Source organism: Microtus ochrogaster, chromosome 24, assembly GCF_000317375.1.
Source record: "Microtus ochrogaster isolate Prairie Vole_2 chromosome 24, MicOch1.0, whole genome shotgun sequence".
Classification (NCBI taxonomy): domain Eukaryota; kingdom Metazoa; phylum Chordata; class Mammalia; order Rodentia; family Cricetidae; genus Microtus; species Microtus ochrogaster.
The window spans coordinates 34,016,204-34,043,359 of NC_022024.1; the positions used below are offsets into that span (position 1 = coordinate 34,016,204).

At 51.4% G+C, this 27,156-nt stretch overlaps 2 protein-coding genes across 2 annotated transcripts in view; one reads left to right on the plus strand and one right to left on the minus strand.

The window, feature by feature from the left end:
* Stab2 (stabilin 2) overlaps positions 1-10,064 on the plus strand; it is a 135,569-nt gene extending 125,505 nt beyond the window's left edge. Inside the window, exons 64-70 of the mRNA XM_026784626.1 lie at positions 134-240; positions 1,509-1,628; positions 2,590-2,730; positions 3,707-3,814; positions 4,511-4,639; positions 6,877-6,993; positions 9,302-10,064. Coding sequence (XP_026640427.1) covers positions 134-240; positions 1,509-1,628; positions 2,590-2,730; positions 3,707-3,814; positions 4,511-4,639; positions 6,877-6,993; positions 9,302-9,358 — 779 coding nt within the window. The 3' untranslated portion in view covers positions 9,359-10,064. The remainder of the gene's footprint in view (positions 1-133; positions 241-1,508; positions 1,629-2,589; positions 2,731-3,706; positions 3,815-4,510; positions 4,640-6,876; positions 6,994-9,301) is intronic.
* A 747-nt stretch (positions 10,065-10,811) lies between these two features.
* The window catches only part of Nt5dc3 (5'-nucleotidase domain containing 3), a 43,110-nt gene continuing 26,765 nt past the window's right edge, over positions 10,812-27,156 (minus strand). The window contains exons 5-14 of the mRNA XM_005358222.3: positions 25,862-25,952; positions 24,764-24,901; positions 23,160-23,220; positions 22,741-22,843; positions 22,503-22,604; positions 20,666-20,747; positions 19,531-19,617; positions 18,818-18,958; positions 15,044-15,108; positions 10,812-13,030 (exon numbers count right to left, since the gene is read on the minus strand). Coding sequence (XP_005358279.1) covers positions 12,778-13,030; positions 15,044-15,108; positions 18,818-18,958; positions 19,531-19,617; positions 20,666-20,747; positions 22,503-22,604; positions 22,741-22,843; positions 23,160-23,220; positions 24,764-24,901; positions 25,862-25,952 — 1,123 coding nt within the window. The 3' untranslated portion in view covers positions 10,812-12,777. The remainder of the gene's footprint in view (positions 13,031-15,043; positions 15,109-18,817; positions 18,959-19,530; positions 19,618-20,665; positions 20,748-22,502; positions 22,605-22,740; positions 22,844-23,159; positions 23,221-24,763; positions 24,902-25,861; positions 25,953-27,156) is intronic.

Genomic DNA, 27,156 nt, shown 5'->3' on the forward strand with positions numbered 1-27,156 from the left:
ACCTCACTGGGCAGCCAGTCCCCAGCGGTGCAGGGTGGCCCAGGCCTTACCTCACTGGGCAGCCAGTCCCCAGCAGTGCAGGGTGGCCCAGGCCTCACCTCACTGGCATGGCCCCTGTGCCCCTCCCTTACAGATGTGAACTGCACCTGCAAGGCGGGCTATGTGGGCGATGGCTTCTCGTGCAGTGGGAACATGCTACAGGTCCTCATGTCCTTGTCCTCGCTCACGGACTTCCTGGCAGTACGTACCCTGTCTCTTTGGGTCCACTCCAGCAGGGAGGCTTGCCTGCAAGCAACTGATGATGACGTGAGGCCTTGAGAGAAGCCAAAGCCCACAGTTGAGATTGAGAGCACGGGCCTCATGGGAGGAGGGGCATCATAGCAACCTCATGGGGTGGTTGCGACCTGTAAATGACTTGATATTTTGACACTGTGAGCACCTGGAAACTTCTGGGTTCATCAGGGCAACACAGGTATTGCCTGTGTTTGCAACTTGCACAGTTTAAGAAACTGATCAAACGGAAAAAAAATAGCATAACTATTTCTTATACCTTGAGCACATTATATCTGAAGCAAATGGACACATTTTTGTCTTTCCACAGCATCAGAACTCATTAACAGTAAATTCACAAGCTCTGTCACCTTTATTGGCTACAATTTACCATGCAATCGTCTGTGTCCTTGATAAAATGACCACTGACAACCACTGGTTCTTTGATTCCACTATCAATTACTCCCACTAACTCTCGGGCAATCTAGTGTCCCTCACACAGAAACATACACACATACACAGGTGACAGAATGGCTATAAAAACGGTTAAAGAGGCCACACACTCAAAGAGGCCATATGGAAGAGGACTGATTCAATGCCCAGTCACCCCAAGTGGTTAGATATTCAAAGGACCCCATGACAGAGTCTCGAGGACAGTTGGGGGCTCAGGGCAGGTGAGGCTCAGGGTTGGGCACATCTGGCTGAACTGCAACTAAACGGCCCTCTGCCAGCAGCAGTGACTACGCTGAGCTGAGGTCCTAGAACAGTCTTGGGTTCTCTGCCATCAATCATGAGACCCACGCACCGTGACAGATGGTTGGATGACAGATGAGCGAGGACCGGTGTTCGGTGTCCCTCCTTTTAGGGGTGAGGAGGCTGCATCTTCATCAGTCTGGGATGTGGAATAAGTTCATAGACAGTTCTCTCGTGTGTGAATGAGCTGTTTATCAGCCCATGCTCCACGGCTCCAGACAGATGGCAGTGTCTTTACGCACGCCCTGCCTCTGCACTCAGAATGGAGTAGGAACTTTGCCTCACAGAGTGGAGCAGGACAGAGCATCTTAGGCAGATTTCTGAGAAGAAGGAAAGCCATCCTAACGTGCTCCCAAAGGCCAGCAAGAGGAAGCACAAAAGAAGCCAGCCTTTAGCCCAGAGGCACTGTGTCCCCCCCAGCTCCCCCAGCCAACCCAACTCCCACACCATGGTGGTCATCTGACCCCTTCCCTTCTGCTCCCCAGGAGGTGCTGGCTTATTCCAACAGCTCAGCCCGAGGCCGGGCATTTCTGAAACACCTGACTGACCTGTCCATCCGTGGCACCCTGTTCGTGCCACAGAACAGTGGTCTCATGGGAAATAAGGTGAGTGGCGTTCATGGTGCCTGCACTTTTAGACAGAGTGTGTCATGTCACCACCACAGTGTATCACAAATCACTCCAGCACACGAGAGCGCATGCCTGTCATTTACTGGAGAAGTGACGGTACAGGACCCTGTCTGAGCAAAGAAACAATCCCTACCCCAGACACAGAGGGGTACCGTACCCCATCAGCACACACAATGATGAGCAGCTGTTACTTCCCATCTCAGCAGTCTGGAACCCTGGGCTGGCCCGTTGGCGGCTCTGCCCTGCAGGTTCTCAGAAAGGAGCAGACCAACCCGGTCACGGCAGGGGGCAAGGGTGCTGCATGCAAACCTACGATTGCTGGTGCCAGTCAGTCCTCTGGTCATATTTGCTAATGAGACACCAGCCAACAGGTCATGAGGCTGAGCCCAAAGTCAGGGAAGGAAATAAGGGGCAAGAGGCAAGGATCCAGGGAAGGGAGAGGAATCAGGCCCTGGTGCAATGAGTCCAACACACCTGTCTTCTCATGATGTGGTCCAAAGAGGAGAAGTGGACTCGTCCAACCCCCCCCCAGCGGCCAACCAGCGGGCTGTGAGCTCCAGGCACTCCCCAGTCACAGCATTAAAGAGCACCACCACCGGGCAATGGTGGCGCACGTCTTTAATCCCAGCACTCGGGAGGCAGAGGCAGGCGGATCTCTGTGAATTTGAGGCCAGCCTGGTCTACAGGAGCTAGTTCCAGGACAGACTCCAAAGCCACAGAAAAACCCTGTCTCGAAAAACCAAAATAAATAAATAAAGAGCACCACCTCTGCCTGACTCCAGGCCTGCTCTGAACCCCTCCAGGTGACTCACTGTAGAGAGTGAAGATGACTTTCTATGTGCTAGTTACATGCGACCCTTAGGAAGGACACCTAAGAAAAACGTGCCATTTCCAGCCATCACTCAGACTATTCATCTGCTTTTTTTCCCCCCCGTAGAGCCTGTCTGGGCGCGACATCGAGCACCACCTCACAAATGTCAGCGTCTCTTTTTACGACGACCTCGTCAATGGCACCGTTCTGAGGACTAGGCTGGGAAGCCAGCTGCTCATCACCTCCAGGCAGGACCAGCTCCACCAAGTATGAAAAACCTTCCGGGTTTGAGAGAGCTGGAGAAAACACATGCAGAGCTCCAAAGCTCCCGGCGTGCAGTAGACAATCACTAGGCGGAACTATTATAATATGAAAGTCATCTTTAAATCCACAGATCAGGGCGGTATGAATGCAAACCGTGGCGGTGACATTACATACGAACAGGCCACCCAGCACCTTGGCAACAGACTGGCCTCAGGGGATGGGTTAATGAGGCCTGAGGAACGAAACTGTTTTGAAAATGCCTCTCTTCAGTCTCAGGCATTAACTTGTCAGCTTTCCAAGTCAAATGGCCCTGGGACGAATTATTCTACCCAACTTCTCTAAGCTCTGTTTCCTCATGTGATACGTAGGAATGAGAGCATCTGTGTTTGTGGTGGTGGCGGTGACAGGGATGGGCACAGTGTCCGTGAACTCAGATCCACGGGCTGTCAGGGGTTGTGTGGAGACTAGCATCTGATGTGATGAGCCCTAGGGGAAGCATCCATGCGCATCCGAGCCACCTGAACCTATCAGAAGGCGGTAACTCCACAGGTGGGATGCGGAGCCTTAGTTCCACCTGCTCCACAAGCTAGTGCTCACACCAGGATTAACAGAAAACTCCGCCTAGAGGTGCGGTGTGAGCCGATAGCTCCTCTCCCACACAGAGGGTTGGGGAGTAAACCCAGAGGTCTCTGCAGCTTATCGGGTAGTACAAAGTCAGCAGGTGTTCAAACTTCAGCCTGAAGCCCCAGAACCCTGTGGTGAACCGCCTCTGTGGGGAAAGGGGGAAGAGGTCCCAGGCTGAAGCTTTGGCCCTGAGTCATGGAACCCTGTGGGGAACCGCCTCCTCTGTGGGGAAAGGGGGAAGAGGTCCCAGGCTGAAGCTTTGGCCCTGAGTCATGGAACCCTGTGGGGAACCGCCTGTGAGGGGAAAGGGGGAAGAGGACCCAGGCCTCACATTCCCCGCTCCTCGTTTCCCTAGGAGACCAGGTTTGTGGATGGAAGAGCCATTCTGCAGTGGGACATCATTGCCTCCAACGGGCTCCTTCATGTCATTTCTGAGCCTCTGAAAGCCCCCCCTGTGCCAGCAGTGAGTATTCAGGTTCCTGGCGAGGAGCCGGGAAGCTCCAGTGTCAAACATGCATTCCCCAATATGCATGCCTGCCAGCTTACAGTCCCACTAGCTTGTTGATCAAAAGAGAAAGATGAGTCAGGGGGGACCAGAAATCATAAACTGATCTCTGAGCATCTCTGAGCCCGTTTTCTCATCTTCCCAGTGTGTGCAAACGGGTTCACAGCAGTTCTCTGACCTGGGAGACTGCAGGAAGAAACACTAAGTCCTTAGAGCAGCTCCTGGCACAGCCCACAAGCTCTCAAAAGGCTGACTGTGGTTATTGTTAGTATCCTAACATTTTCTCAGGAGCACACGAGGTGAGCTACTAGCTACTAGAAAGTTCCACAGCATGGTGGCTGTGCATATATGCTCCAAACCAGATAGGTGTTAAAGCCCACTGTGCCTCTAGAAAGCTGTGTGGTTTAGACAAGTACTTAGCATCTTTTTGCCTTAGTTTCCCATATAAAAACAGGGGAAATGACTGTCCATACCTCTGTAGGTTATTGTAAGTAATAGGTCCTGGCAGCAATGAGGCCTGGAATCATGTTAATTTGGCATTGTTTTAATGAATCACTCCAAGGTGCCCGGGCAAGCAAGAATAGAGTGAACTCAGACATACTCCCTGGGGAAATCACCAGCTTAAGAACTGACCTCTTTCCTTTCCATGTACAGAGCCCTGCCCACACAGGCCTGAGGACAGGCGTAGTCTGTGCTGTCATCCTGGTCACCGGTGCAATTGCTCTGGTCGCCTATTCTTACTTCCGACTAAACCAGAGAACAACTGGCTTCCAGCGTTTTGAGGTAAGAGAGAGAGCTGAGCCGGCAGTGATGGGCCGCCTCTCCTCTGCTCTGCACACGCAGGCCACACACACCTGTAATCCCAGTGCTCAGCAGGCAGGTGTAGCAGGATCATGAGTTCTGGGCCAGCCGGGGGGTACACCACAACTTCATGGCCAGCTATGCAGTGAAATCTTGTTTAAAAACAAACAAACAATGAAAACAGAAGCAAACGGAGCTGGAGGGATTGCTCAGCCACTGAGACGTTTGCTTTGCAACCACGAGGACCTGAGTTCAACTCTCAGGTTCCATATAATAAAAGCAGGGTCAGTGGTGTGTGCTTGTAAAACCAGCACTGGGGAGAGAGAGAGGTCTCTGAGATTCACTGGCTAGCCGCTCTAGCTGAGGTGGCAAGTTCCAGGTCCAGTGAGTGGACAAGTCTTACAAAAGGAATGGCTAATACCTGAGATTGTCCTTTGGCCTCCACACACATGGGCACACGTTGGCCCTTGTACACCTGCACACGCACAAACACAAAACAATGACACCAGGATGTCTAAGAGCGTGAGGTTTACAAAGAGCACACATTTATTGGCCTGTGGCTCTGGAGCCTGGGAAGTCCAAGGTCAGGGCTGGCACAGCTTGGCTTCGGACAAGGGCCTCACGCCACCTCAGCTCACAGGAAGCTGGAATGCAGGGAGGCGCGGGCAGAAGTGGCAGGACATCAGGGACAGCCTCACTTGGCACCAAGCCCATCGTGGTGACTTACACCAGGCTTCACCTCCCACGGGTGGCAGTCACACCTGCCATCCGCCCATCAGGCCCATTCCAAGGGCCAGCTCCGGGGGGGGTGGGGCTACCTCAAATGTGTCCTCACCCGGGAGCTGGTATTTGATTATAAGCAACTAGAGTAACTACCCCGCCCCATGCTCCTGCTTCCTGGGAGGAGTCTCAGATGAGTGCCCACCATGGTAGGCGTGGGCATCGGTACTGGCCCTGAGAGCTGGGGATCGGGGTCTAGCACAGCTAGGCACAGCTTCACTCTCAAGCCAGTGTATCCCACTCCACCCTATCTGCAGAGCTGAGTCCAGCTCGTCAGCAAGCTCCTGAGATGACCAGGGGGCGGCCCTATGTGTCAGCCAGTCTTCTGTTACTCAGGTTATGTGGAAGAAGAGTTTAGCTCGTGGTCCCAGTCCATCGTGACTTGGCTTTCGGGTCTGTGGGGAGACAGCACCTCATGGGAAAGTACTCACCTCACGGTGGATGGGAGGCAAAGAGACAGGACGAAGAGGGCCAGGCTTCCCAAGTCCCCTTCATGGGCACACCCCTCAGTTACCAGACTTCATCCCACTAGGCCCCACCTCCTGACTCCCAAGAATGCCCAGGGATAGGGTCCAGTCTTGAACCAAGAGCCTTTGCAAGACACTTACCAAACCACAGTACCCTGAGAACTGGGCCGGGCAATGTGCAGCCGTGGAGCAGCCTCCCTCTTGCGCTCTGTACCCTTCCCCCATCTCGTCCACACTCAGGAACAGCTGTGCAGTACCCTCAGGTAATAGCCCACGCCTCCCAGAAGACAGCTGGCCTATCTAGAAGCTCAGAGGCTTCTATACTATACTATAACCAAAACACCACGAGCTAGACCACTTCCAGTCGGCAGTGCTGTTCAGCTCACAGACCTGAAAGCCGGGTAATGGGAGGTCACATGGCCCTCCTGGTAAGGCCTTTCCTGCTACAGAGGACTCCCCCAAGTTCTCAACACAGTCTGAGGATCCTAGGGTGACAGCCAGGTCCTGGCCTGAGCCCGTTAGAGCCACCATCCCACTGGGTTATGCTTTGCCCTGCTGTTCCCTGTACCCAGAACCGCCACCCCACAGGCCCTGCCTACAAACAAGAACCAAGTCCCCGGCCCTCCTAAGAGCTCAAAATGCATGTTCGGGTGAGAACATTCAAACCATCTTGTGTAGCACAGATATGATCTAAGTTCAGGGATGGCCACACGAAGACTCCAGGGTAACGGGCTCATCTGTGCGTATGGCAGGAGAACTAGCAGCGGGAGCCATGGGGACATCTCTGGGGGGTGGAAATGTCTTATGGGTCGATCTGGGAGACACACCTGGGCAGACAGATAAGCTGTCACATGGGCCCAGTGCCTTCTATCACGTGTCAGTCATCTCAACAGTGCCCTGAAAAGGCTCCTGAGGTGGACAGTGCCTTGGGAACAGTCCTGCCTCTCAACCTTGTGATTCCTTTCTTAACAGTCAGAAGAGGACATCGATGTCTTGGCCTTTGGCAAACAGCAGCCCGAGAATGTCACAAACCCTGTGTATGAGAGCTCATCAGCAGCACCCCCCGAGTCCTCCTGTGACCCCTTCCCAGTGAGTCTGAGCTTTCCTCCAGGGAAGCTAGGGAAGGGTTCAGCAGGGGTGCAGGATGCTGGGGTGTAGAGTGCTGGGGCGCAGGATTCTGGAGTGCAGAATTCTGGGGTGCAGGATGTTGGGGTACAGAATGCTGGAGTGCAGAATGCTGGGTGCAGGATGGCGGGTGCAGGATGCTGGGGTGTAGGGTGTTGGGGTGTAGAGTGCTGGGGTGCAGGATGCCGGGGTACAGAATGCCGGAGTGCAGGATGCTGGGGTGCAGAATGCCAGGGTGCAGGATGCTGGGGTGCAGGATGCTGGGGTACAGAATTCTGGGGTGCAGAATGCTGGGGTACAGAATTAGAGGGTGAAGGATACTGGGGTACAGAATTCTGGGGTGCAGGATGCTGCCCCCCAGGAAGAGCCACCCGTCTAGGACGCATCTCAGACAACAAGCCTGGGGCCAGTTTTCTGTTCAGAGGGCCCTGCTTTTTTGTAGCTGGCAGAAGCCTCAAACTGGTGACTGCCTAGCCCGCCTCAGGTCTGGTGGGATGCCCTGCGGAAGGGAAGCAGGCCTGTAGGAGGGGCTTCCCTTAGCTATGCTCAGTTCTGCCTTGGGCAGAGCAGATTCTTGCTTAGGGAGGCCTCTAACAACGGTGGTGTTCTGGTGTAGTCTTCCAAGAGGGGACTAAGGTAGCGAGGCTTGAGCATGGATGGGGCTACTCTGGCTCTACCCAGGGCTCCCCATTCACAAGAAATGGGAGCGAGGCTTGAGCGTGGATGGGGCTACTCTGACTCTACCCAGGGCTCCCCATTCACAAGAAATGGGAGCGGTAGCCTGCCTGCCGTTTTCCATCAGTTCTGGGCTAGGAAGCGAGGGGAAGGCATTTTAAGAATTTAAGCAGTGTGCTGAGCATCCTTGCCTGATCGGCAATGCCACACAAGCTGACCGTGTTCTTTGGGTCAAGGCAACAGTTGAATCTGGGCTTCTCTAGGTTAACAACGCTGTATAGTATTAACCAAAGCCAGATGGCCGCTGTCAGTTCAGTGCTTAGAACATACATTCCTCCCACAAATCACAGTATAGTTTATCTTTAAAAAAATAACTCTGGAAGTCCCATTAAATCAAACACATATAGTATTTATCTATTTTCTTATTGAGACAGGGTCTCGCTGTGCAGCCTTGGCTAGCCTGGAACTCACTATGTAGGACAGGCTGTCCAGAACTCAGAGGTTCAACTCCTCCTGCTCCCAAGGGCTGGGATCAGAGGCTGTGCCACCACACCCAGCTGTGTAGTTGAGTTTTTATAGGTCATCGCTGAACACTACAAGGTTTTCTTGCGAAACCACTTTAAGATTATTTACTGTGATAGGTGTAAACCATGAGTCAGTATTCTGTGGCTGGTAATGTGTGCGGTAGAAGGTTGGATTATCTTTGCAATGGGTTGAAAAATAACCACATGGCAAATCTTGTTTTATTTTTTAACCACGTAAAGACTGTGTTCAGATTTCAGCAGTGGGCTCTGTTGGAGTATGGATTATGTTTATTGACTAGTACGGGTTTGTTCCTGTTGGCACTGTCATTTCAAAAGCTTGTGGCAGGTGGGGTGTTAAGCTGCTCTGTGCACGCGCACACGCCATACCTCCCCATCTGTTGCCTTCTCCTAGGGCACTGTCTGTCAGCTTTCTGCATGATAGAGTCACCTGGAGCAAAGGGACCGCATTCTAGAAGCAGGATTCAGCTAGATTCAGTCAGAACGAGTGGCCAGAAAGTTCCAGTAAAGGACCCCTGAGCCCAGGACACCAACAGGCTAAATCCTCTGACTTTAATATTGGAGAGGGGGCACCTGTCCCATCTCTCTACATCCCAAACACCCTTGAGAAACTTTTGCTAACATGGTGTGCCGCTCAGAGCTGATGACAGTAGGCGGCTTAGCAGGGCTCCCTGGCAGGGGGCGGAGCGTTCATGCCATCACCTGTGTGTGAAACTTTTATCATTTTAATCACCACTGGCTAACCCTTGCACCTTGCTAGTGAAGCAGATACCCCTACGGTGCTGTTAGAGAGGAGGAACCAACATCGCGGAGGACCTCACAGGCAGCTCAAGCAGCAGAGCATGTGAGGTCCCAGCATAAGCCGCTCTGACCAGCACCCCCATCTATACCCCGCATTGAGGCATCAGTGTACCAAAAGCCTCCTGTAATGCGTACACCTAACACACGGCATGCTTTCGGCCCCAGGGCCGAGCAGTGTTTCCCAGGGGACAGCTGCAGGAGCAACAGCCCCACCCCGGTGTCACAGCCCTTAACAGTGACACCCTGTCTTCCAGGACCCTGAAGAACAGGAAGTGGAGAGCAGCGACCCCCTGGGGGCACTGAGGCCCTGACATGAGCAGCCATCCAGCAGCCAGTGCCAGCCACGTGAACCCCTGAGCCAGCACGGCTCCACTGTGGGGTTCTCAACACCAGCTGTCTCCTGTTTTACACTATGATAGAGTCAGAAACCATACCTCACGTCTCTGGTTAATAGAGGGCTGTTTCCATGGACAAGGTGCCACGTTCCCAGGCCCATCCCGAGCGACCTCTACCTCCTCTGAGGCTGCTGTTCTTGGGCATTCCAGATGGCCTTGCTCTGTTCCGCCTTATCTTTCGGGTAACTGTGATCCTGTGGTATTTTCCTGTTACTGTAAGTGCCTACGGCAGGGCTTCACCTTGTGAACTTTGTATCCCAGTACCCAGAAGTACCTGCCACAAGGATGTGCTCAATAAATATTATAGAACAAACTAAAAAGTCACTGAGTGCCTAGGAGGGGTCAAGCTATGAACGCAAACTACCTATTAAGACTAATTAGAGCCCTTTCAATTAGCCAACATCTGTCTCATGGATTCTTTTAGTTTTGTTTCCTTGCATTTACCTTAAGATCTTATAAACTCTCTCAACTCCAGGAAACTGGAGCTGCCCCAGTCCTCTGCAGAGGATAATTTATCACTACCTCTGGGACAACACATCATGAAGGAGCCATGCCACATTTCCAGGAATCGCCCCAAAACAAGTGTAGGGCAGATTAACTAGTGGCTCCGTGACATCCACCATCACACTGGGGGACACGGGCACAGATTCGGGTCCACTCGGCACCGTGAGGGTTAAGTGTACAGATGCTAAATCTATACACATACATATGTAAGACGTGAAAATAAGACATTCGAAATATTTATAAACTCATCCAAGTTTTTGTTTTTACATAGGGTTTTTCTGTATAGCCCTGGCTGTCCTGGAACTAGCTTTTGTAGACCAGGCTGGCCTTCAACTCAGAGATCCGCCTGCCTCTGCCTCCTGAGTGCTGGGATTAAAGGCGTGTGCCACCACCAGCTGGCACAAATTTTCTTAATATTCCTCAGCACGTCCCAGCTTCCCAGATAAACAAACACAAGCAAGCAGGTGAACCACCATTTCTTGTTCGCCGATATGTTGCACCCCAACCACCCCCACATCTGCATCCACCACCCCTGCTGCCTGCCCGAGACAGAGCTCACACAAGTTTCTGTCTGAAATCTCTAGTTTCAAACCCCAGAAATAAATCTACATTTCACCCTTTATCAATACCCTTTTGTGGGTCCGCTAGATTACTTCTTTTGGGGTACTGGGCATCACACTCAGGGCCTCAAGCATGCTGGGTAAGCACTCTACCAGGGAGCTGTAGTCCCAACCCTAGGATGACTTTTTGATCTTTGGCTTCCTTTAGTAGAATAACCTCAACTCCTGGGGCAAACCATGTTTTGCAGCTGACTTAAGTGCACAGCTGTTAAGTTAAGTGTTTGGTGTACCAACAAACCAGGAGACACAACTCAAGCTTTTATTTGGCTGTGAGTTCATTATCACAACATACACAATCAACATGTAGAATAAATAGCAAACTCACATTCCAAATAAATAGTAAACCTATGTCGCGTTTATCGTGCCTGATAGCACACGGGCACAATCTATCATTCCTCTATACAAGAACTACATTGGAGCCCAAGCTCGTAACGGGAGACACAGGAGCGCTGTGGGAGGAGAAAGGAAAGACATGCTTCATGCAGGAAGCTGTTGCGTGGGGGTCTGCCTGGAGCAGCATCTGAGAAGGGAAGGCGCAGGCCAGTGGGTAGGGTGGGCGTTTTTCTCTTCTCTTGTTCCCCTGTGTTAGCCGCTGGGGGTTTGGGCAGCTGGCATCTAAAGCCAGCACTGCTCAGCACTGTCAAGATCTCAAAAGGACGCCCCTGGGGCATCCCTAGCAGCGCGCATCCTTTTGAGATCCTGACAGTGCTGGGTGTCACCTGCTGGCATTAGATGCCAGCTGCCAAAACCCCCCGGTGGCTAACGCCGGGGAACACGTGAACAGAAAAATGCCTATCCTATCTTTAAAAAGAGATCAGAATGCTCAACCCCAGTGTTTAGAACACAACACAGGAGGAGGGGGCCTGGAGGGTCACCTCTGCCATGGTGTTCAACACAACAAACAGCTAAGATCCCCATGGTAATATCCCAGTGGATGCTGGACAGCCCATTCAGCTTCTGTATTGGGGCAGGGCCTACGAAAGGCCAGGGAGCAGTCTATCAGCAGACAGTTACGATCTGTTTACTGTAGTAAAGGTGATGAATAGCGAGCACTCGCCACGAGCCTCCTTCATTCATGCCATTCTTGAGATTTAACATGTGTCACACCACAGTTGCACGCCTGTAATCCAACACTCAGGAGACTGAGGCAGGAGGATTGAGTCCAAGGCCAGCCTGGGCTCCATTGCAAAACCCTAACTGGAGGGAGTGAGGATGGAGGGGGTGAGGAGGAGGGGGAAGAGCAGCTATGGCAGCCGCAGGAACCACATCAGCACAGAAGCTTTCAATGAGCCGGTGACAGGAGACGAGGCTAATCAAGCCACAAGCACAGGACTGTGTGTCATCTTCCCCAACAGCAGCCATTCCTGTGGCTCTCAAAGCATCAGATATGTTCAAAGACACTGGAAAGCAGATGTACTAAAGGATTCCTTCCCCTAGAGCACGGAGGGAGGAAGAGATGCCCCTTGTGAGCTTGGCTCTCAGCATGAACTGTGAAATTCCACCAACGAGCTGCCTGTCCCAAGTGCCCTAGCACACAGGCTTGCACTGGCCACAGACTGAGCCCCACGGCTTTGCTTCTTGTCGTCTTCTGCGAAGTCCGACCCGCCAGCTGAAAGGCAGTTTTAACTAGAGCTGCCATCCCCTCACCCACCCCTGGGGAGGCGGAAATCTGGCCACCACTCCTTCGCCAGCTCGGGGCGGACAAAGCAGATTCACACTGAGGACAAATGCTTCTTGTTCTTCCTCAACAAAGTCATTGTGGGAGGCTCTAGTCTCCTGGAGCAGTATGTGTAAAAGTCTGCAAAAGCCCAGGGTCAGAAGACTGGGGACCTGGCTGCAGGTGTCACCGAGTCCTCGCAGTCCCCAGGGCTCTGCTTGTAAACAACCAAGAAATGTCTCAGAACCACGGCATGCCCTCTCTTGACCTGCTGCACACAGACAGCATCAAGAGGGCTCCCTTGTCTCAAAACGCTTGGCAGTGGTTCCACAGTAAACAAGGCTGCATCCGTGTTTCAATGCTGTGCAGAAGAGGGCAGAACCAGGCAGCCAGCTCCTGTCTCTACCTGGACAGGACAGTATTCGTGGTAAGGTAGAAAAATACAAAAGGTATTGTCTGACTCTTTGGAAAAGCAGCTCTCAGGCCCACTGGGCCCTTTGTGAGGCCGCTGAGGCCGTGGCTGCTCCTGGCTTTTTCCGCCGGCAGACACAGGATTACTTGGCCTGAGCCTCCTGCAGAAGGGGGGCTTTGAAGGCAGAGGGGCTGTCCGACCATGCGGGGAGCTCGTGCTGCAGGGGAGTCCTCCTGGGGTAGAATGTGTGGTGGACATCGTAGTTCAGGAGACAGCTCAAGGACGCCATGTAGATGTCAGCGAACCTCGACAGACGCCTCAGGAAGTAGGTCGGGTTCTGGTCTGTGCGGAACAAGCTCCCGAACTGGGCATTGAAGAAACTTTTGGTCATTTCTCTGAAGTGTCAAGAAATAAAAACAAAGCAACAGAGAAAGGTTTGAAAGTGGTTTTTCTTAACTACTTGCGTAAAAATATACTTAAAACAAAAAGCTACTGGAAAGAAAAAGTAGCCAGTTAGCAAAGAGCAGACCTAGTGACCTAATTCCCAGAGAAACTGTGTGAGCCAGGTAGGTATAGGGCCAATGCCTGCATATCTGACCCAGGGCTGAAGTCAGATCGGGAAGCCAGCCTAGGCTACACAGGGAGACCCTGTCCTACAAAACAAAGAAACCACAAAACACCATCTGCCAGGCCTTCTCTCAGCTAGCTGGTCACATTCCTCACTTACACCAGTTAAAATACTACTCTGAGGCTGCAATGTGAACGCATGCTCCTCCAGACACGCACTGTGCAGATCAGAGCCGGCGGAGCTGTTCTGGAGGTATTGAGGCGAATAATTCTGCGTGTTCCTAGGCCAAGAAATAAGCAAGGAAATAAAATGCTGTAAACGCTCAGTCTTCTCATGGAAGAGTTATGGATTATAACGTTGATTACCACCCTCCATGGCAGGCCCTGAAGTGCCCTGCACGCTCCCTCCCAGCCTCGCCCGCAGCACCCACGGGCCATGGCGGGAGCCTCTGCAGCCAGACCCCTGTGTGTTCTCATCTCAGTCAACACTCCAGCAAAATGGGTCAGTGCCATTTGAGTGGCCTAACGCAGGCTACAGATACAGCAGAAGTCTCTCTTGCACAACTGTGCATAAAAACCACTCAGTAGTTAGTAGTTAACAACTCCAGTTGTCATCGGAGACTGACAGATGCAATGACCAAATGGCCACAGTTGTTAAAACCCCAACCAGGCCTCTGCAGATGAACTACACAGATGGCATTTAAACCTTCCCTGCGACATCTCATGGAGATGAGAGGGGAGGAGCCGGAGAGATGGCTCAGTGACTAAGAGTACTTTTTGTTCTTACAGAGGATTCCCAACACCCACAAGGCAGCCCACAGCTGTCTGTAACTCCAGTTCTAGGGGACGTGACGTCCTCTTCTGCCCTCCATTGGCACAAGGCATGGACAAGGTGCACAGACATATATGTAAGCAAAACACTCCTGCACATGAAAACAATCTAAATAAAAATAATAATAAAAGAGAGGAGAGAAACAAAAACAAAAAGATGTGCAGATGGCACGGGTGTGGAGCCAACGGGAGATCCCTGCCAGGTGAAGCGCTTCCTTAATGAGCCACTGTAGGGTCCTGAAAGTGTGTAACCCATGTGCTGCGGACCGCAGGCCTTCAGAGACGGGTCCTGCAGTCAATCCCATTGTCCCCCTTTCCTGCTTCCTCTGCTCCACATTTTTATAGCAAAAGAATTAGGGCAGAATAAGCCTGAGCCAGCCAACGGGCTGAGGAAGAGGCAGGATGGGACTCGGTGCAGGCTTGGCTTCTGCAGAGCCTTCATCATCCCTTGTCATGTCCCTGCCATTGCTCAGGGACCAGAAGCCCTGAAACAAACCCTTTCCACATCTCGGGCTATGCCAGGCATAGGACACCCACATACAATTGGCAGAGAGAGTGAAAGCACCCACCGCAGAGGAGCACGGGTGTCACCAAAGGCTCCTACGGACAACCGTTCTCTCGGGGCACACTCATGACACCTCTGACAACAGGAAGGCTTTCTGGGAGTACTCCTGAAACAGCAGGCTGAGGATTCCCGTGTCCAGAGCCCACCCCTAACACAGTGCCAACAGCCATGTGTCACTAGCTACCAACAACCTGGCGCTAGTCACAGGGAGAAGAAAAGCCATGGCCCCCAGGGTTTCCAGCGGCAAGGGCAGAGGACAGATGGAGCTCACAGCCGGCTCTGAAGAAACACCTCACGTCACCATCCTACAGAACTGGTCCTGGAGACTTAACAGTCACCGTCACACCTGGGAGCTAGAACAGGATACCTCCGGACGTCACCTCAGATGCACAGAGCATAGCAAGGGTAAGGTGGCATTCACAGCGGGTGGATACGACGTCCTTACCTCATCTCCTTCCTCTCCTTCTTCCACTCCTGCAGAACCAGCTGGGAGTCAGCGTCTCTGTAGACCTGCAGGGACAGAAGCCAACTGTTTCCAGGGCTTTGGTTTCAGACAAACCCATTAGCAGTAAGCATTTCTTAATGGGTAACTTTTCATGAAAGAATCTCAGTCCTTAAGTCTATTAGGGAGGCGCTTGTGTGAAGTAATGTGCTCTCTCCCAAGTGACGCACACGGAAGCTTCGGTTCTCTACTATTAGAAGCCTGGCTTAGGACCGAGATGGCTCAACAGATCAAGACGCCCCGTCCCCAAGTCTGGTGATCTGGTTCCATCCCTAGTGGAAAGAGAACCAACTCCTACAAGATGTCCTCTGACCTCACACAAATGAAGTGGCGTGTGTGCACGCATACAGACACACAAACACAACACTAAATCTAAGAAGGACATTCTAGCAAATTAAGATATAAAATTAGGAAGACATGAAACCATTACTAAAGGTTATATATAACACAATACATATATATATCCACATATGATATGTGAGCCATGCCCGTAATACCCATATATTACATGGTAAATACACATTACATGGTATCTTCTGTCCCTCCTCCCCGAGTATGAAAACAATGGCTGAGGAGGGGCATGGTGTGTGTTGTGGGAACGCACTCAGTCAGTCATGTGGATGGAGTATTCTTATTTATCGAAGCCGATGTCTTTACTGACTACCTCACTTATGGTGAATGCACACCGTAAGAAACGTGGCGATACATCCATAGATCCTAAGCCCACGGCATCTGGAAATTAGCACTGAAGTGTTTCACTTACACAAGACAACGGGACTCAGATGCTCTTCACTTTTATATCCCTAATGTCACATCAGCTTTGATGAAAAGGAGACGTGACGGACTCTCTGGCGATCAGAATATGAGCAAATGGCAAAAGGAAAAGTGACAGACAGACGACTCCCCGCGAGCCAGGAGGTGGCACCTCACCAAGGTTCTCACCACTAAATAGCAACAGTGAAGCCAGTGTCAGGGCACTCACGTGTGCTGCTACCTCCTGTTTATCACAACTGCCCAGCTCAACCATCAGCCAGTCAAAACCTGTTCCAACTGAGCCTTAGATTTCCTGCCTGATATCTGTCCAGAGCCAGGAAGCAGCAGTCACTGGTAAATCCTACCTGAGCTCTCCTAAGGCACCAGGTACTGAGCCAGCACCTCTGAGCTTTGATGGGGTACTACAGACACATTTTTAATTAGTGGTCCCATTTATTTTCGTGTGCGAGTGTTTCTCCTGTATGTATGTCTCCATCACACGCGTGCCACCCCTCCCAGGCCTTTCTCCATCACTTAGGCATGAGCAGCCTCCTTTCCTGCGCCCATGTCATCAGCATCTAATCACGCTTACCCCCCTGTCCATGGTCCCTGCAGAGGTCTACAGACCCTGTCACCGTAGTATGACCACTTTAAATGTCTTTCATGACCAAGGAAATTACTCTTTATAGTCATTTTTCCAAAACCAAAAGTTACATTCTTCTGCTCAATTCATCAGACTTAACGCCATACAACACTCTGCTACTTGTCCCCAAATTAAACCCAATCTCACAGGACACATTGTCTTAATAATGATCTACTTATTCCGAAATTAACCATCACAGGAAGTTCTGGAAGCAGAAGTCATCAGCTCAATGGAAAAATGGTGGCCCGGGTAGGGCGGTGAGGAAAGATGTTACCCACACCAACAGAACTCCTCAGTGCATCAGAACTTGAAGGGATGCAGCAGGCAGGTAAAGACCAAAGAGCTGGACAGAGGCCAGCGTAAGGCCAGCACAGGGATTTCCTGCTAAGCTCAAGGAATCATGGGACATAGGCAGGCTGGGCTCTCAGGCTTACCCCAGAGTTTGGAGAGGAAGAAATGAACGTGAGACCTGAACCTTACGTCAGACTCCACGTCTACCTGGCTCCACACTGCACCTACTCTGTAAGGGACAAGTGACCTCAGCTCCGAGCCTCCGTCTCCTCTCCTCTAAGGTCAGGGGAGAGATAGACACACCAATTTCCTCTTCTTACTTCCCTGGTCTGTGTCTTGTGTGATGCATTCTGTACGTCACAGGAATATGTAAATGCTACCATTCTCTCAGCGAGCAAGCATTTTCCGTAGGTCAGAGGGAAAACCTCGTTCCAGAGACAACTGTATTCAGCCAGCACACGCAGGTGTCACACATGTATATGCGGTCACTACAGCCAGCACACGCAGGTCACACATGTATGTGCGGTCACTACAGCCAGCACACGCAGGTCACACGTGTATTTGATCAGATGCTCAGTCACAGAAGGAATACAAGTCAGGCAGGAGCTGTCTCCTTATCCTCAGAGGGAGGGTTGTTCCTGGACCCCATGACCTAAAATAGTAGGCACTAACAAACCACACACACACACACGCACACACATACACTGTTTTTCCTATATGTGTATACCTATAACAAAAATCAATTTATAAATTAGGCTAATGATATTAATGACTAATGATAAAGAAATAGCTTTAACAATATACTATGAACGTTATTTAAAACTTACGGATTGTTTATTTCCTAAATTTTCCATTTCTTATTTTTTGACCACATAATCATAGGCAACTAAAACAAAAACACAGAGAGCGTCCCAGTAAGAGTATCACAGAGTCTTAGCGCCACCTGACAACCACTAAGGCAGCAAGCACTTCAGGGTAGTGCTGGGCAGTCCAGACTCAGGCAGAGCCGTCACTAACCTCTCAAAACCCAGCTTCCTTATTCTAAAATGTCCCTGCACACACAGGACAGCCGTGACTGAAGGCTGTGCCCCACGCAAGCCCTTGGCATGATGGTGGGCACATAAGGAGCAGCTACTACCTTGTGACACAGACAGACTCAGCAGCATTAGGCCAGACTCGACATCCAATATTTTTAGAAAACCACCTCACAGCACACACGGTAAAGAAAGCAAAACAAAACCCTGGTTAGAAGAGCCAAGGTCCCAAGAGCCTCCAGGAACCCAGGCCTGGAGGACGTGCAGGGCCCCATACACTGGAATGTGTACCCCGGGAGAGAGGACAGGCCTACCCTGCCTCTCCTCGAAGCTTGGCAGCAGAATCTGTGGGCAGAAGGCCATGGCCAAAGGCTGCAGGTGTGCAAGCCAAGAGTGGCCATCTGTGCCACTGAACCTAAGCATCTCACGCGTTCACACGGCTGTCGAGATGGGGTGGGAGGAGCAAAGGTCCAGCCGACGGGCTGCAGCTCGGGCTAGGAAATGAGTGTAACAAAAGCATCCTGTCTAAACTGCTCCAAACAGGCTGCATGACTTGCCACTGAACTCTGGAAAGCAGCTAATCACAGTGCCACTGGAGGCTGGCCCAGGATCCCAACTTGCTCTGTGATTCTTTGGTGGCTAGATTGGCATGTTGATTCCCAAGGACCCTTCATTTTACAGATGGGGAAACTGAGGCCAGGGCAGGGTAATCTAAAGGCAGGGAGGGTGGCTGAGCATAACTGTTTTCACCAACAGAGGAACAAAAGTAGCACCTACCATTAAGACCCGCTGAAGGCTCCAAATGGCTCTCAGGAACATTTGTAAAGGTCCCATCAAGGGGAAAGGAGAAAATAACCACCAGCAACGCTATAGCTTAGCCCTTATGCTTCATATTACACAGAAAATACAGGACATGCTTTGATCAGAGACAGTCCTGAAGCTTACAAGGGAAAGGAGAGAGAGAAACAACAACAACAACAAAAGTAACACCCCAACCTGCATCTGCTCCAGGAGCCCCGTCAAGGTCTGTAGCCAGGTCATGGTCTGAATGTACTGCTCCGTGTTCATGATTTTGAGCTCAGACCGCAGCTCGGGGATGATGGCTCCAGTGCGCCAGCCATGCTTCAGGGTCAGATCCTGATCACAGAGGTCAGAAGATGCCACATCAGTGCCCTCAGGACGCAACAGTGTGTCACCTCTCCCAGCCCTCAGGACGCAACAGTGTGTCACCTCTCCCAGACAAGGGAGGCAGCCACTCGGTCACTCTTTAATTGTAACGGTTGGTTATTAACCAGGTTGGATGCAGTGAATTACACTTCATTTAAGATCAATTTGGCCCCAGGCTTTGACCACTTCACCCAGGGAAAGCTTCTGCTCTGGAAATCATGGCTGTGACTCACAGCTACTTTGGAGATTGGGGGGACAGAAAGGTTCCTGGCATTTCGTGCTTATCATAGTGCTTTATATGGAAGGAATTTGCATATTAAATCTGTGAGCACATTTCTTCTTTCCATCATTTCGAAGAGAAAAATAAAGGCTATCTTCTTCACAACTCCGATCTTTCGTGATTTGTCAAAGTGAGCCACTCAAAACTGTGACCCCCCCACACACACTCCTAGTGTCTAAGGAAAACAAAGATTGTGTCACTACCTCCACCCCTACTAGGCGGAAGAAATGACAGTCCCCACTGAGGGAAGAAGACTCCTCACCGCCAGGTCACTGTATATGTGGTCACCAAAATACAGCACTTTGGATCCTCTCCATCCAGTGAGCTTCAAAAACTCATACAAATTGCCCTGCAACAGAAGAAGGAGATAGATCACTGTATGTCAGAAACACCGCAGCCCAGTCTACAATACCTATGCTTTAAAACTTGTAAAAGATGTTTTTAACCCCTAAGATTTGTTGTACATACCAACATAGAAAGCTAAAAGCACACTCAGGGAAAACTGTTTAGACCTTTCTTTGATGCCAAATGTACTCTGAAAAAAATTTCACTGTCAGGCATGATGACCCCAACATCCAGGAGGCAGAGTCAGGTGGATCTCTGTGAGTTCAAGGCCAGCCTGGCTGACATATTCCAGGTTAGCCAGGACTACATATAGTGTGACTGTCTCAAAAACAACGACAACAACATTTCAGGCTACATAAGCCTCTTTGCAATGATCTTGACGCTACCCAAGCATGCTGGGACCGTCATTCCGCACAAGTGACTTTTAATTCTGTTGTGACAACCACAGTTGATTCCTTCTGCCAGTGAGCACTAGCAAGCGGCATCACTGCCCCGTAGGGGCTCTCCCGGGGCATTCTATCAGCCACATCCAAACCTTCTGAGTTATTAGAAGTAAAATTGCCTGAATTAAAACTCGTTTTTCAAGGCCTGGAGAGTACACTCGATGGTAAATCTAGCAGGCTATTACAAACCCACCAAGAATGTCGAGTAAAGAAAACAATTCCAACAACATAAAAATGATGATCAGCATGGCCCAACCTCCTGACAGCCTTACAGGATGATGTCAAAGGATTTAAAACCACACAAGGAATGTTGGATGAATAATACACCAAGATTAATGGCCCTCAGAGAGAGCTCTCGGAGGTTTACTACCGACACTTTACATTTTATAGAGGGTAATGCTTTAAATAATATTTTTTAAAACGGTCAACTTTGAGTTAGTGCGAATACCAGCATACGAATTGACTCTGGCCTAAGTTTTACCATTTAATTATAAGCAGCCGGTCAAGGGATGGACTGTGCCAAGCGCCTGGACAGGCTCGGTATGGGCGGCCCTCTGCGTGCAGACACAAAGCCAAGCAGCCTAAAGGAGCCAGGGAAGGCGCAGATACCTGCTTGTAGATCTGGCCTTTCTGGAGTTTGTGGATTTTGTCCCAGAGTAAGACACCTTTCTCATTCACCTTCCGGAAAGGTCTAACAACAAAAACAAAAAAGGGAAGCGTTACTAGAACACGGAATGATAACCGGGGACTCACGGACAACATGAAGTAGCTCTTGGACCCCAAACCTCACTGCGCCCCTGACCCAGGGCACCCCATCCCACACTATGCAGACCCCACCAAAGACCCACTACCCACGAGTAGGTGATGAAGAATAAAGAAAAAGTGAAGAAGAAAAGAATTCTAGGGTCAACCACCCTTGGCAAGCACAAGCCCTTTTAGCCAGGTTTCCCTAGGACATCTGGCAGGGCAGAGAGCATCTGCTTCTCAGGGGAAGCCTGCAGGGACACCGCTGCCACCCTGGGTCAGACGCCAGGCAGAGGGCAGGGGCACCAGCTATGATGGGGCTGGGAGTGTGGCACAGCCCACGGGGCTCAGAGTCCTTTTGGGGCAACTGTTTCCCCAGTCACAGAAATAGAAACTTCCTGTAGGTATCAAAACCAAATTTCCCTTTTCTAAGGAACATGAAGATCTCTGTGCACTTTTATTTATATGTCTTTTCTTTAATCCTGTGAGCAATCTCTCGTGTGACGTCATACTCCCTAAACACATTAGCAGCGAGACAAGCTGGCCGCTTAACCTCGCCAAATCTGTCATCTTTAGTGGCTGCTTAACATTTCCTCACATGGATATTCTGAATGAACGAGTCATCCTCAACGGTTGAGCTTCTATAAATAACGGAAGGAACGGGAATGTTTCGGCTGTTACTGCAGACATCCAGAACAAGGGGGAGAAGGTGCGGGGCCGTGAGTCCCTCCCAGGAAGAGCTGGGGTCCTGACCCCCGCACTGTGAACAAACATGTCAGAAAAGCCTGGGTGAAGGGAGGCCCAGCTTTCCCAGGAATCCAGGAATTGTGCGAGGGCCCTGAAGCAACATGGTGAGCGTGCGGCTTCTGATTCCACTCAAGACTCTGGCCTGTATTCTCATTCTCTCTGCTTGGCTTTGGGGCTTGCCTCTTCTTCCGGAAGCCACTGTGGAACTGAGCATCCCCCAAGGAGTGTACACTTGGCTGCACTAACTTCAGGTACCACATTAGGGTGCTTGGACCCACCACAGCAAAGGCTGCTGGTCACCAGCTACAGACCAGGAAAGCCCGTGCAAACCTTCCCAAACTAGTGCCTTACACAGAAACTATTCTTAGAATGCTATCACAAGAATCCTCAACCATGTGGGTCTCTAGAAGTGGGGGCCACCCATCTGTCCCCCAGGATAAGTGACATTTTAGCACTCTTGTGCTGTTCCCAACTCCTCCCCGTCACTTCCCAAAACTCCGGAGGCAGGGGGGGGGGGCGGGGGGGGACATTACATAAGACATGGTTGAACCTTGTCCCGGATGGCAGAGAAGTCTGCAAAATCCAGCTGCAATTTTAGATGCACCAATTAGCTTTATTTCAAGAGACGCCACCAGGCGATCTGGCATTGGTAGTGTTCTCTTATACGTCACAAGGTATGTGGAGCCAAAGACCTACTTTGCTGTGTGGTATTGATCCTTGTTTTCCATAGTAGTCTATCAGTTTCTTAAAGCCTGACCCCCATGACCAAAGCAACCCACGCTGAGCTGAGAATGCTGTCTATGTACCCGCCCACTCTTCCCAAAGCTGGGTGTTGGACGGGTTACAAATCCGGAGCTGTGCCTCGGATGCTCGGGACCTTGTAACTCCATTTCACTAAAGCACGCTCTTCCCGTATTTGCAGAATACCAGCAAGCCCCCGACAGATGGGCCTTACCTCCTCTTATCGTTGAAGAAGTTGGGTTTCTCGGCCTGAACTATGACCACATCGAAGAGGTCCCGCCAGTCCTTCCCCACGATGTACCGCATCCCTTTGTCTCTGGAACAAGGCAGCCAGGTGAGCTAACACCAAAGGGATGAACTTTTTAAATGTCTTGCAAACTACTCCTTCCCAGCTGCCAAGACAGATGGCATCTGAGCCATGAGCCAGCCGCTGGCATGGGGACGGAACTTACACGAAGCTGCTGGGGCTGTTGGTGATGAGGAACATCTTCTTGCCATGGTCAGCCAGCTTAGCCAGCACCGCACGGGTCTGCTCGGCGTAACAGATGTATTTCTCTAAGGATGAGGGAGAAGTTCACGCAGTCAGGATGAAATCAGGCACTTCGGAGGTGCTTACAGGGTGGGCACACACACACACACACACACACACACACACACACTGAAACAGAGGATAGTGTGGCACAGCAGCCATCACCTCTCTTAGAACGACACTGACAGACACCAAGCTCTAGGACAGAGAGGAGACACCTTCACTGCCAGAATCAGAGTCCTTAGACAACACCCAGGAGACGCCTGTGGTCCCTGTCCAGCCCCTAGGGCATGAAGTTTAAAAGCCCACACAGCAGTGCAGCGAGGGCAGCTGAGTACGTACCAATGTCCGCTTCGATGGCCCGGTACATGATTCCCTTGATGTGGACATCCCGTATGGAGTCCTGTCGAAGGCAGATTCGTCATCAGTGAAAGGGGAGCTGGAGTCGGCCCCCATGGGGCAGCATCGGCCCTCACCTCCATCTTAGGAGCCTGCCGCCCCACATGCTACCCATCTCAACAACAGCCCATTGAGCCCAGGTAGGACTTTAGGAAAAGCTGTGTTCCCACGGTGGCAGGGGTTGCTGGCAATGCAAGTTCAAAAAGCCTCTCTTTAAAGAGGTCATTTGTGTGATTCTGAATGAAGTCCCACATGACAAGGAGTAGTTTACATGCAGGATGGCAAACAGATCGATGGCAGACAGCCTCTGCAGGAAGGGGGCCCTGGCCTACAACAATAGATACAAACAGTTCTAAGGCAGGACCTCCTCTCTGGATGCCACCAGTAGGGCTAGAAGCTGCCCCGTCACTGTCACTGGGCAGCAGCAGGTCTAACAAGAAAGAGGAAGACAAAAACTCCATTGTCGGCTCAGGGCTGTGCCAGCATGGCCTTGCCCGGTGTCACTGAAGGGTTCTGCTTGCGGGGTGAAGACCGTGCAGCAGGCCCTTTGTGGACTCCTGAAGGGCCCAGGGAACGTTCTGGTTCCTGGAGCAGGGGTGTATGCCTGCCACTGTTAGCGCACTTCTGTCAGAGTGGGCCACTCTGAGCTACACTCTGAATCTCAGCTACCTTCAGCGTAAGCCTGTTCTAATTCTACACAACACAGAAGACGATGGGTTAACGCAAGCTAAACTGTCTGGGTTAGAAATCTAGGCCCTGCCATTAACTAACTGTGACCCTGGACATTCAGGTTCTCGGTGCCTCCGTGTCTTTACATCGGGAGTGATGATAATAGTAACACCTCCGGGTACCAAACACAAAGATGTAATAAGCAAAACACTCCAATCAGAGGCTATTATTATCTGTCGATAATATATAAACATATTTTTAGTTACTGAGAAACTGACACAGATTAATATATAGAGTTCTATAAATATGTAGCTGTGAACACAAACTTATAGAACATGTACATATGAATCTGAGTGTTTGTATCTGTCTGTTGCCCTCCAGTGGGATTCTGAAACGGCTTCTGCAGGCCTCAGTGAGTCATGTGGAGCCTTTGTGGATATGAGAAAAAGATGCCCTGTTAACCAATCCCTCTGGCTATCCTCACCCCAACACATCCTCGTGGGAAACGGTGTACACCAAAGCACACTGTATCCCCTAAAAGTGTGCAATGACCTGGCATTTGAAAAGATTTTAAAAGGGCTCCCTCTGGGTGATGGCAGCCTCACAGCTGAAGCACGGGGCATGGACAGTGGCCTCTTCTGTCTTAAGAGGAGATAGGCTCAGGGGATTCAAAGTCCAGGTCCTGGCAGGCACCATCTGTGTTAGAGCATGCTGTCCTGGTTATTCTGAAGCAGCCCTGTCCCTTTATGACAGCCACAGTCAATCACAGAGACTGGTGACCCTAGAGAAGTACCACCCAAACTCCCCACCCAGATGCAGCTGGCCTTCTCCAGAAAGACACAGAGCCACTGCCCTGAGCTCCTGCCCTCTGCCCTCACCTTGACATCTTTGTACAGGTGCACGGGCTCGTAGTCAATGTTGTTCTTCAGGAAGTGCTCGTTCACACACGACAGCAGAGTCATCTCGGGCAGTGAGAAGATATCCATGAACTGCTTCATGGTGTTCCCGTGAGAACTCTGCGGGCGGAAGGCAGGCTGAGCGATGCAGACCCCTCTCAGGTGGTGACAAGCAGCGAGAGGCTGCCCGGAGGCCAGGGGGTCCCAGCGATCCACACTCGGCTCCCCCTGCACACGGGGAGCTTCAACGGTGAGCACCTAAAGTGCTCCCTTGTTCCTGGGCCTCCAGGGGTGATTCTCCCTCCCTCCCTCCCTTCCTCCTGCTCTCCCTTCTCTTCCCTCCCTCCTTCTCTTCTGCTCTCCCTCCTCTTCCCTCCCAGGAGGTGAGAAAAGCCCGGATCATGCCCAGCAAAGGCAGCTGAGCAGACCTCAGTCCTCAGGACAACCACAGCTGCTCCTAGGCAACCCCTAGGGACTCACACCAAAACGTGGAGCCACGCTTGCAGGGATATGGGGACAAATGGGGTGACAGAAAGAGCCTCCACCAGAGGAGGTCGTCAAGAGCCAACAGTGACTCTCTCTCTCTCTCTCTCTGACCTACACTCTCTCCAGACCCGATCTCAGGGTCCCATCAATCACACACACACCAGGTGAGCCCAAACATTAAGTTTCTTTAGCTACAAGCACCCCCCTCCCCAAAGCACCTGTGCACAAGGCTTGGCTCTTTCCAGGTGGTGCTATTGAGAAGCAGTTGGGTCAGAGGCTGCTAACTTTATCCGCAGGTCATCTCATGACCAACTCACACTGACTGACTAGTAAGACGCAGGGCCCAGCTGTAGGAAGCAGATGTAGCTCAGCCCCCAAACCCTTACCTTTCTCCCTCTTTCTGCTTCCCCCTTTCCTCCACCCCACCCTTCCAAATAACGCTGTGCCTCACTGCAGACCTGGGAGCATCAGAGCCGTGACCTCCGAACCCAGAAGCCCAGCTAAGTCCTTCCTCCCTAAGACGTTTCTCCAGCCGTAAAACTGCCGATCAAAGGGAAAGGCGGCTGCTTCTGGCCACCCAGCGGCTGTCCTTACCTTTCCGTAAAAGTCACTCATCTGCTCCAAGGGCACATGGGATCCCTCATACATGTCTATGACTTCCTCATCGGGGACAACACTGAGGCCCCTGAAAAAATACAGGTGGTGTCTTTACAGGGTTCGACTGGAGAGAGCAACGTCTGACTTCCGCACACTGATAGGGTTTTTCCACCATGGCAGGAGACCTGCTGGAGGCCAAATATGACACAGGACACAGCAGCAGCTACGACCAGCAGACAGGATGCTACCGCCAGGCTTCTGTCGGAAACAGGATCCAGATTTACAGCAATAACTAATCCTACATGACATCTCCAACACGCCGAGCGGGATTTCACCTGGGCACCCAGATACCTGTCACCTGTCCTAGGAGTTACTGCTCTTCCCACAGGAATGGTTACGTGCCTCCCTCCAAGTTATCCAGGCAGAAAGCATCGCATCAGGGTTAAATCCGCTCTCCATGGCTTTCAACCCTCCCCCCCAAGGAATTGCTTCAGGTGGCGATTTTTCACACATCTGAGCAGAGAAAGCTTGTTTCTGTCTCTAACTCATCTTCTTCCTCCATGACTGTCCCCAACATTGAGTGCTGAGGTGGAAAAAGTCACGCAAGAGGCCAAGTGGATTACATGCACGCCCTGCAGCAGGAAGCTCAGGGAGAGGAGCGCCAGGTGACATGGAATGCCCGCTCCCCTCTGCACACATCCACTCTAGGCCTGACCTGGAACTTGCAAATCAGTCCAGTTCCTGCATATCCAGGGGAAACGTCACCCGCTCAGCCAGAGCTGCCCATCTCAGAAGGCTGCTCTTCCGCCCTTCTCCAGGGGTGAGCACTTGAGAAACAGAACCGGTAATTAGGAAACAGCAGAAGGCCTCGCTGCCTTCCACAGGGGCAAGTCAATCAGCAGAAGTGCCAACGGGCTGATGAGGTGCAAAGCAACCCGACCTTAAGAGGCTCATGGTGCAGTCTGTGCTTTGACTTGTGGTGTCTTCCAGCCTCCACATTAGGGCTAAACGCACGGAGTGCACTCACTGACATTTTGCCTGGCTGACCTGTCACAACTCCTGGCCTTTGAGAACAAAAACAAAACAGGCTGTGCTCCAGCAATCAGATAAGACCTTTGTAACAAACCAGGTCATTCTAGACTGACCTTGGAGAACAGCCACCGACAGAACCACACCAGGAAAGAAAGCAGGCAAAACCAAGAGGGGATCCGATGAGGTGAAGGTAGGTTACACACACGCATCTGTGCACATGCACGCACGCGCACACACACAAACCCCAGCAAGCAAAATCA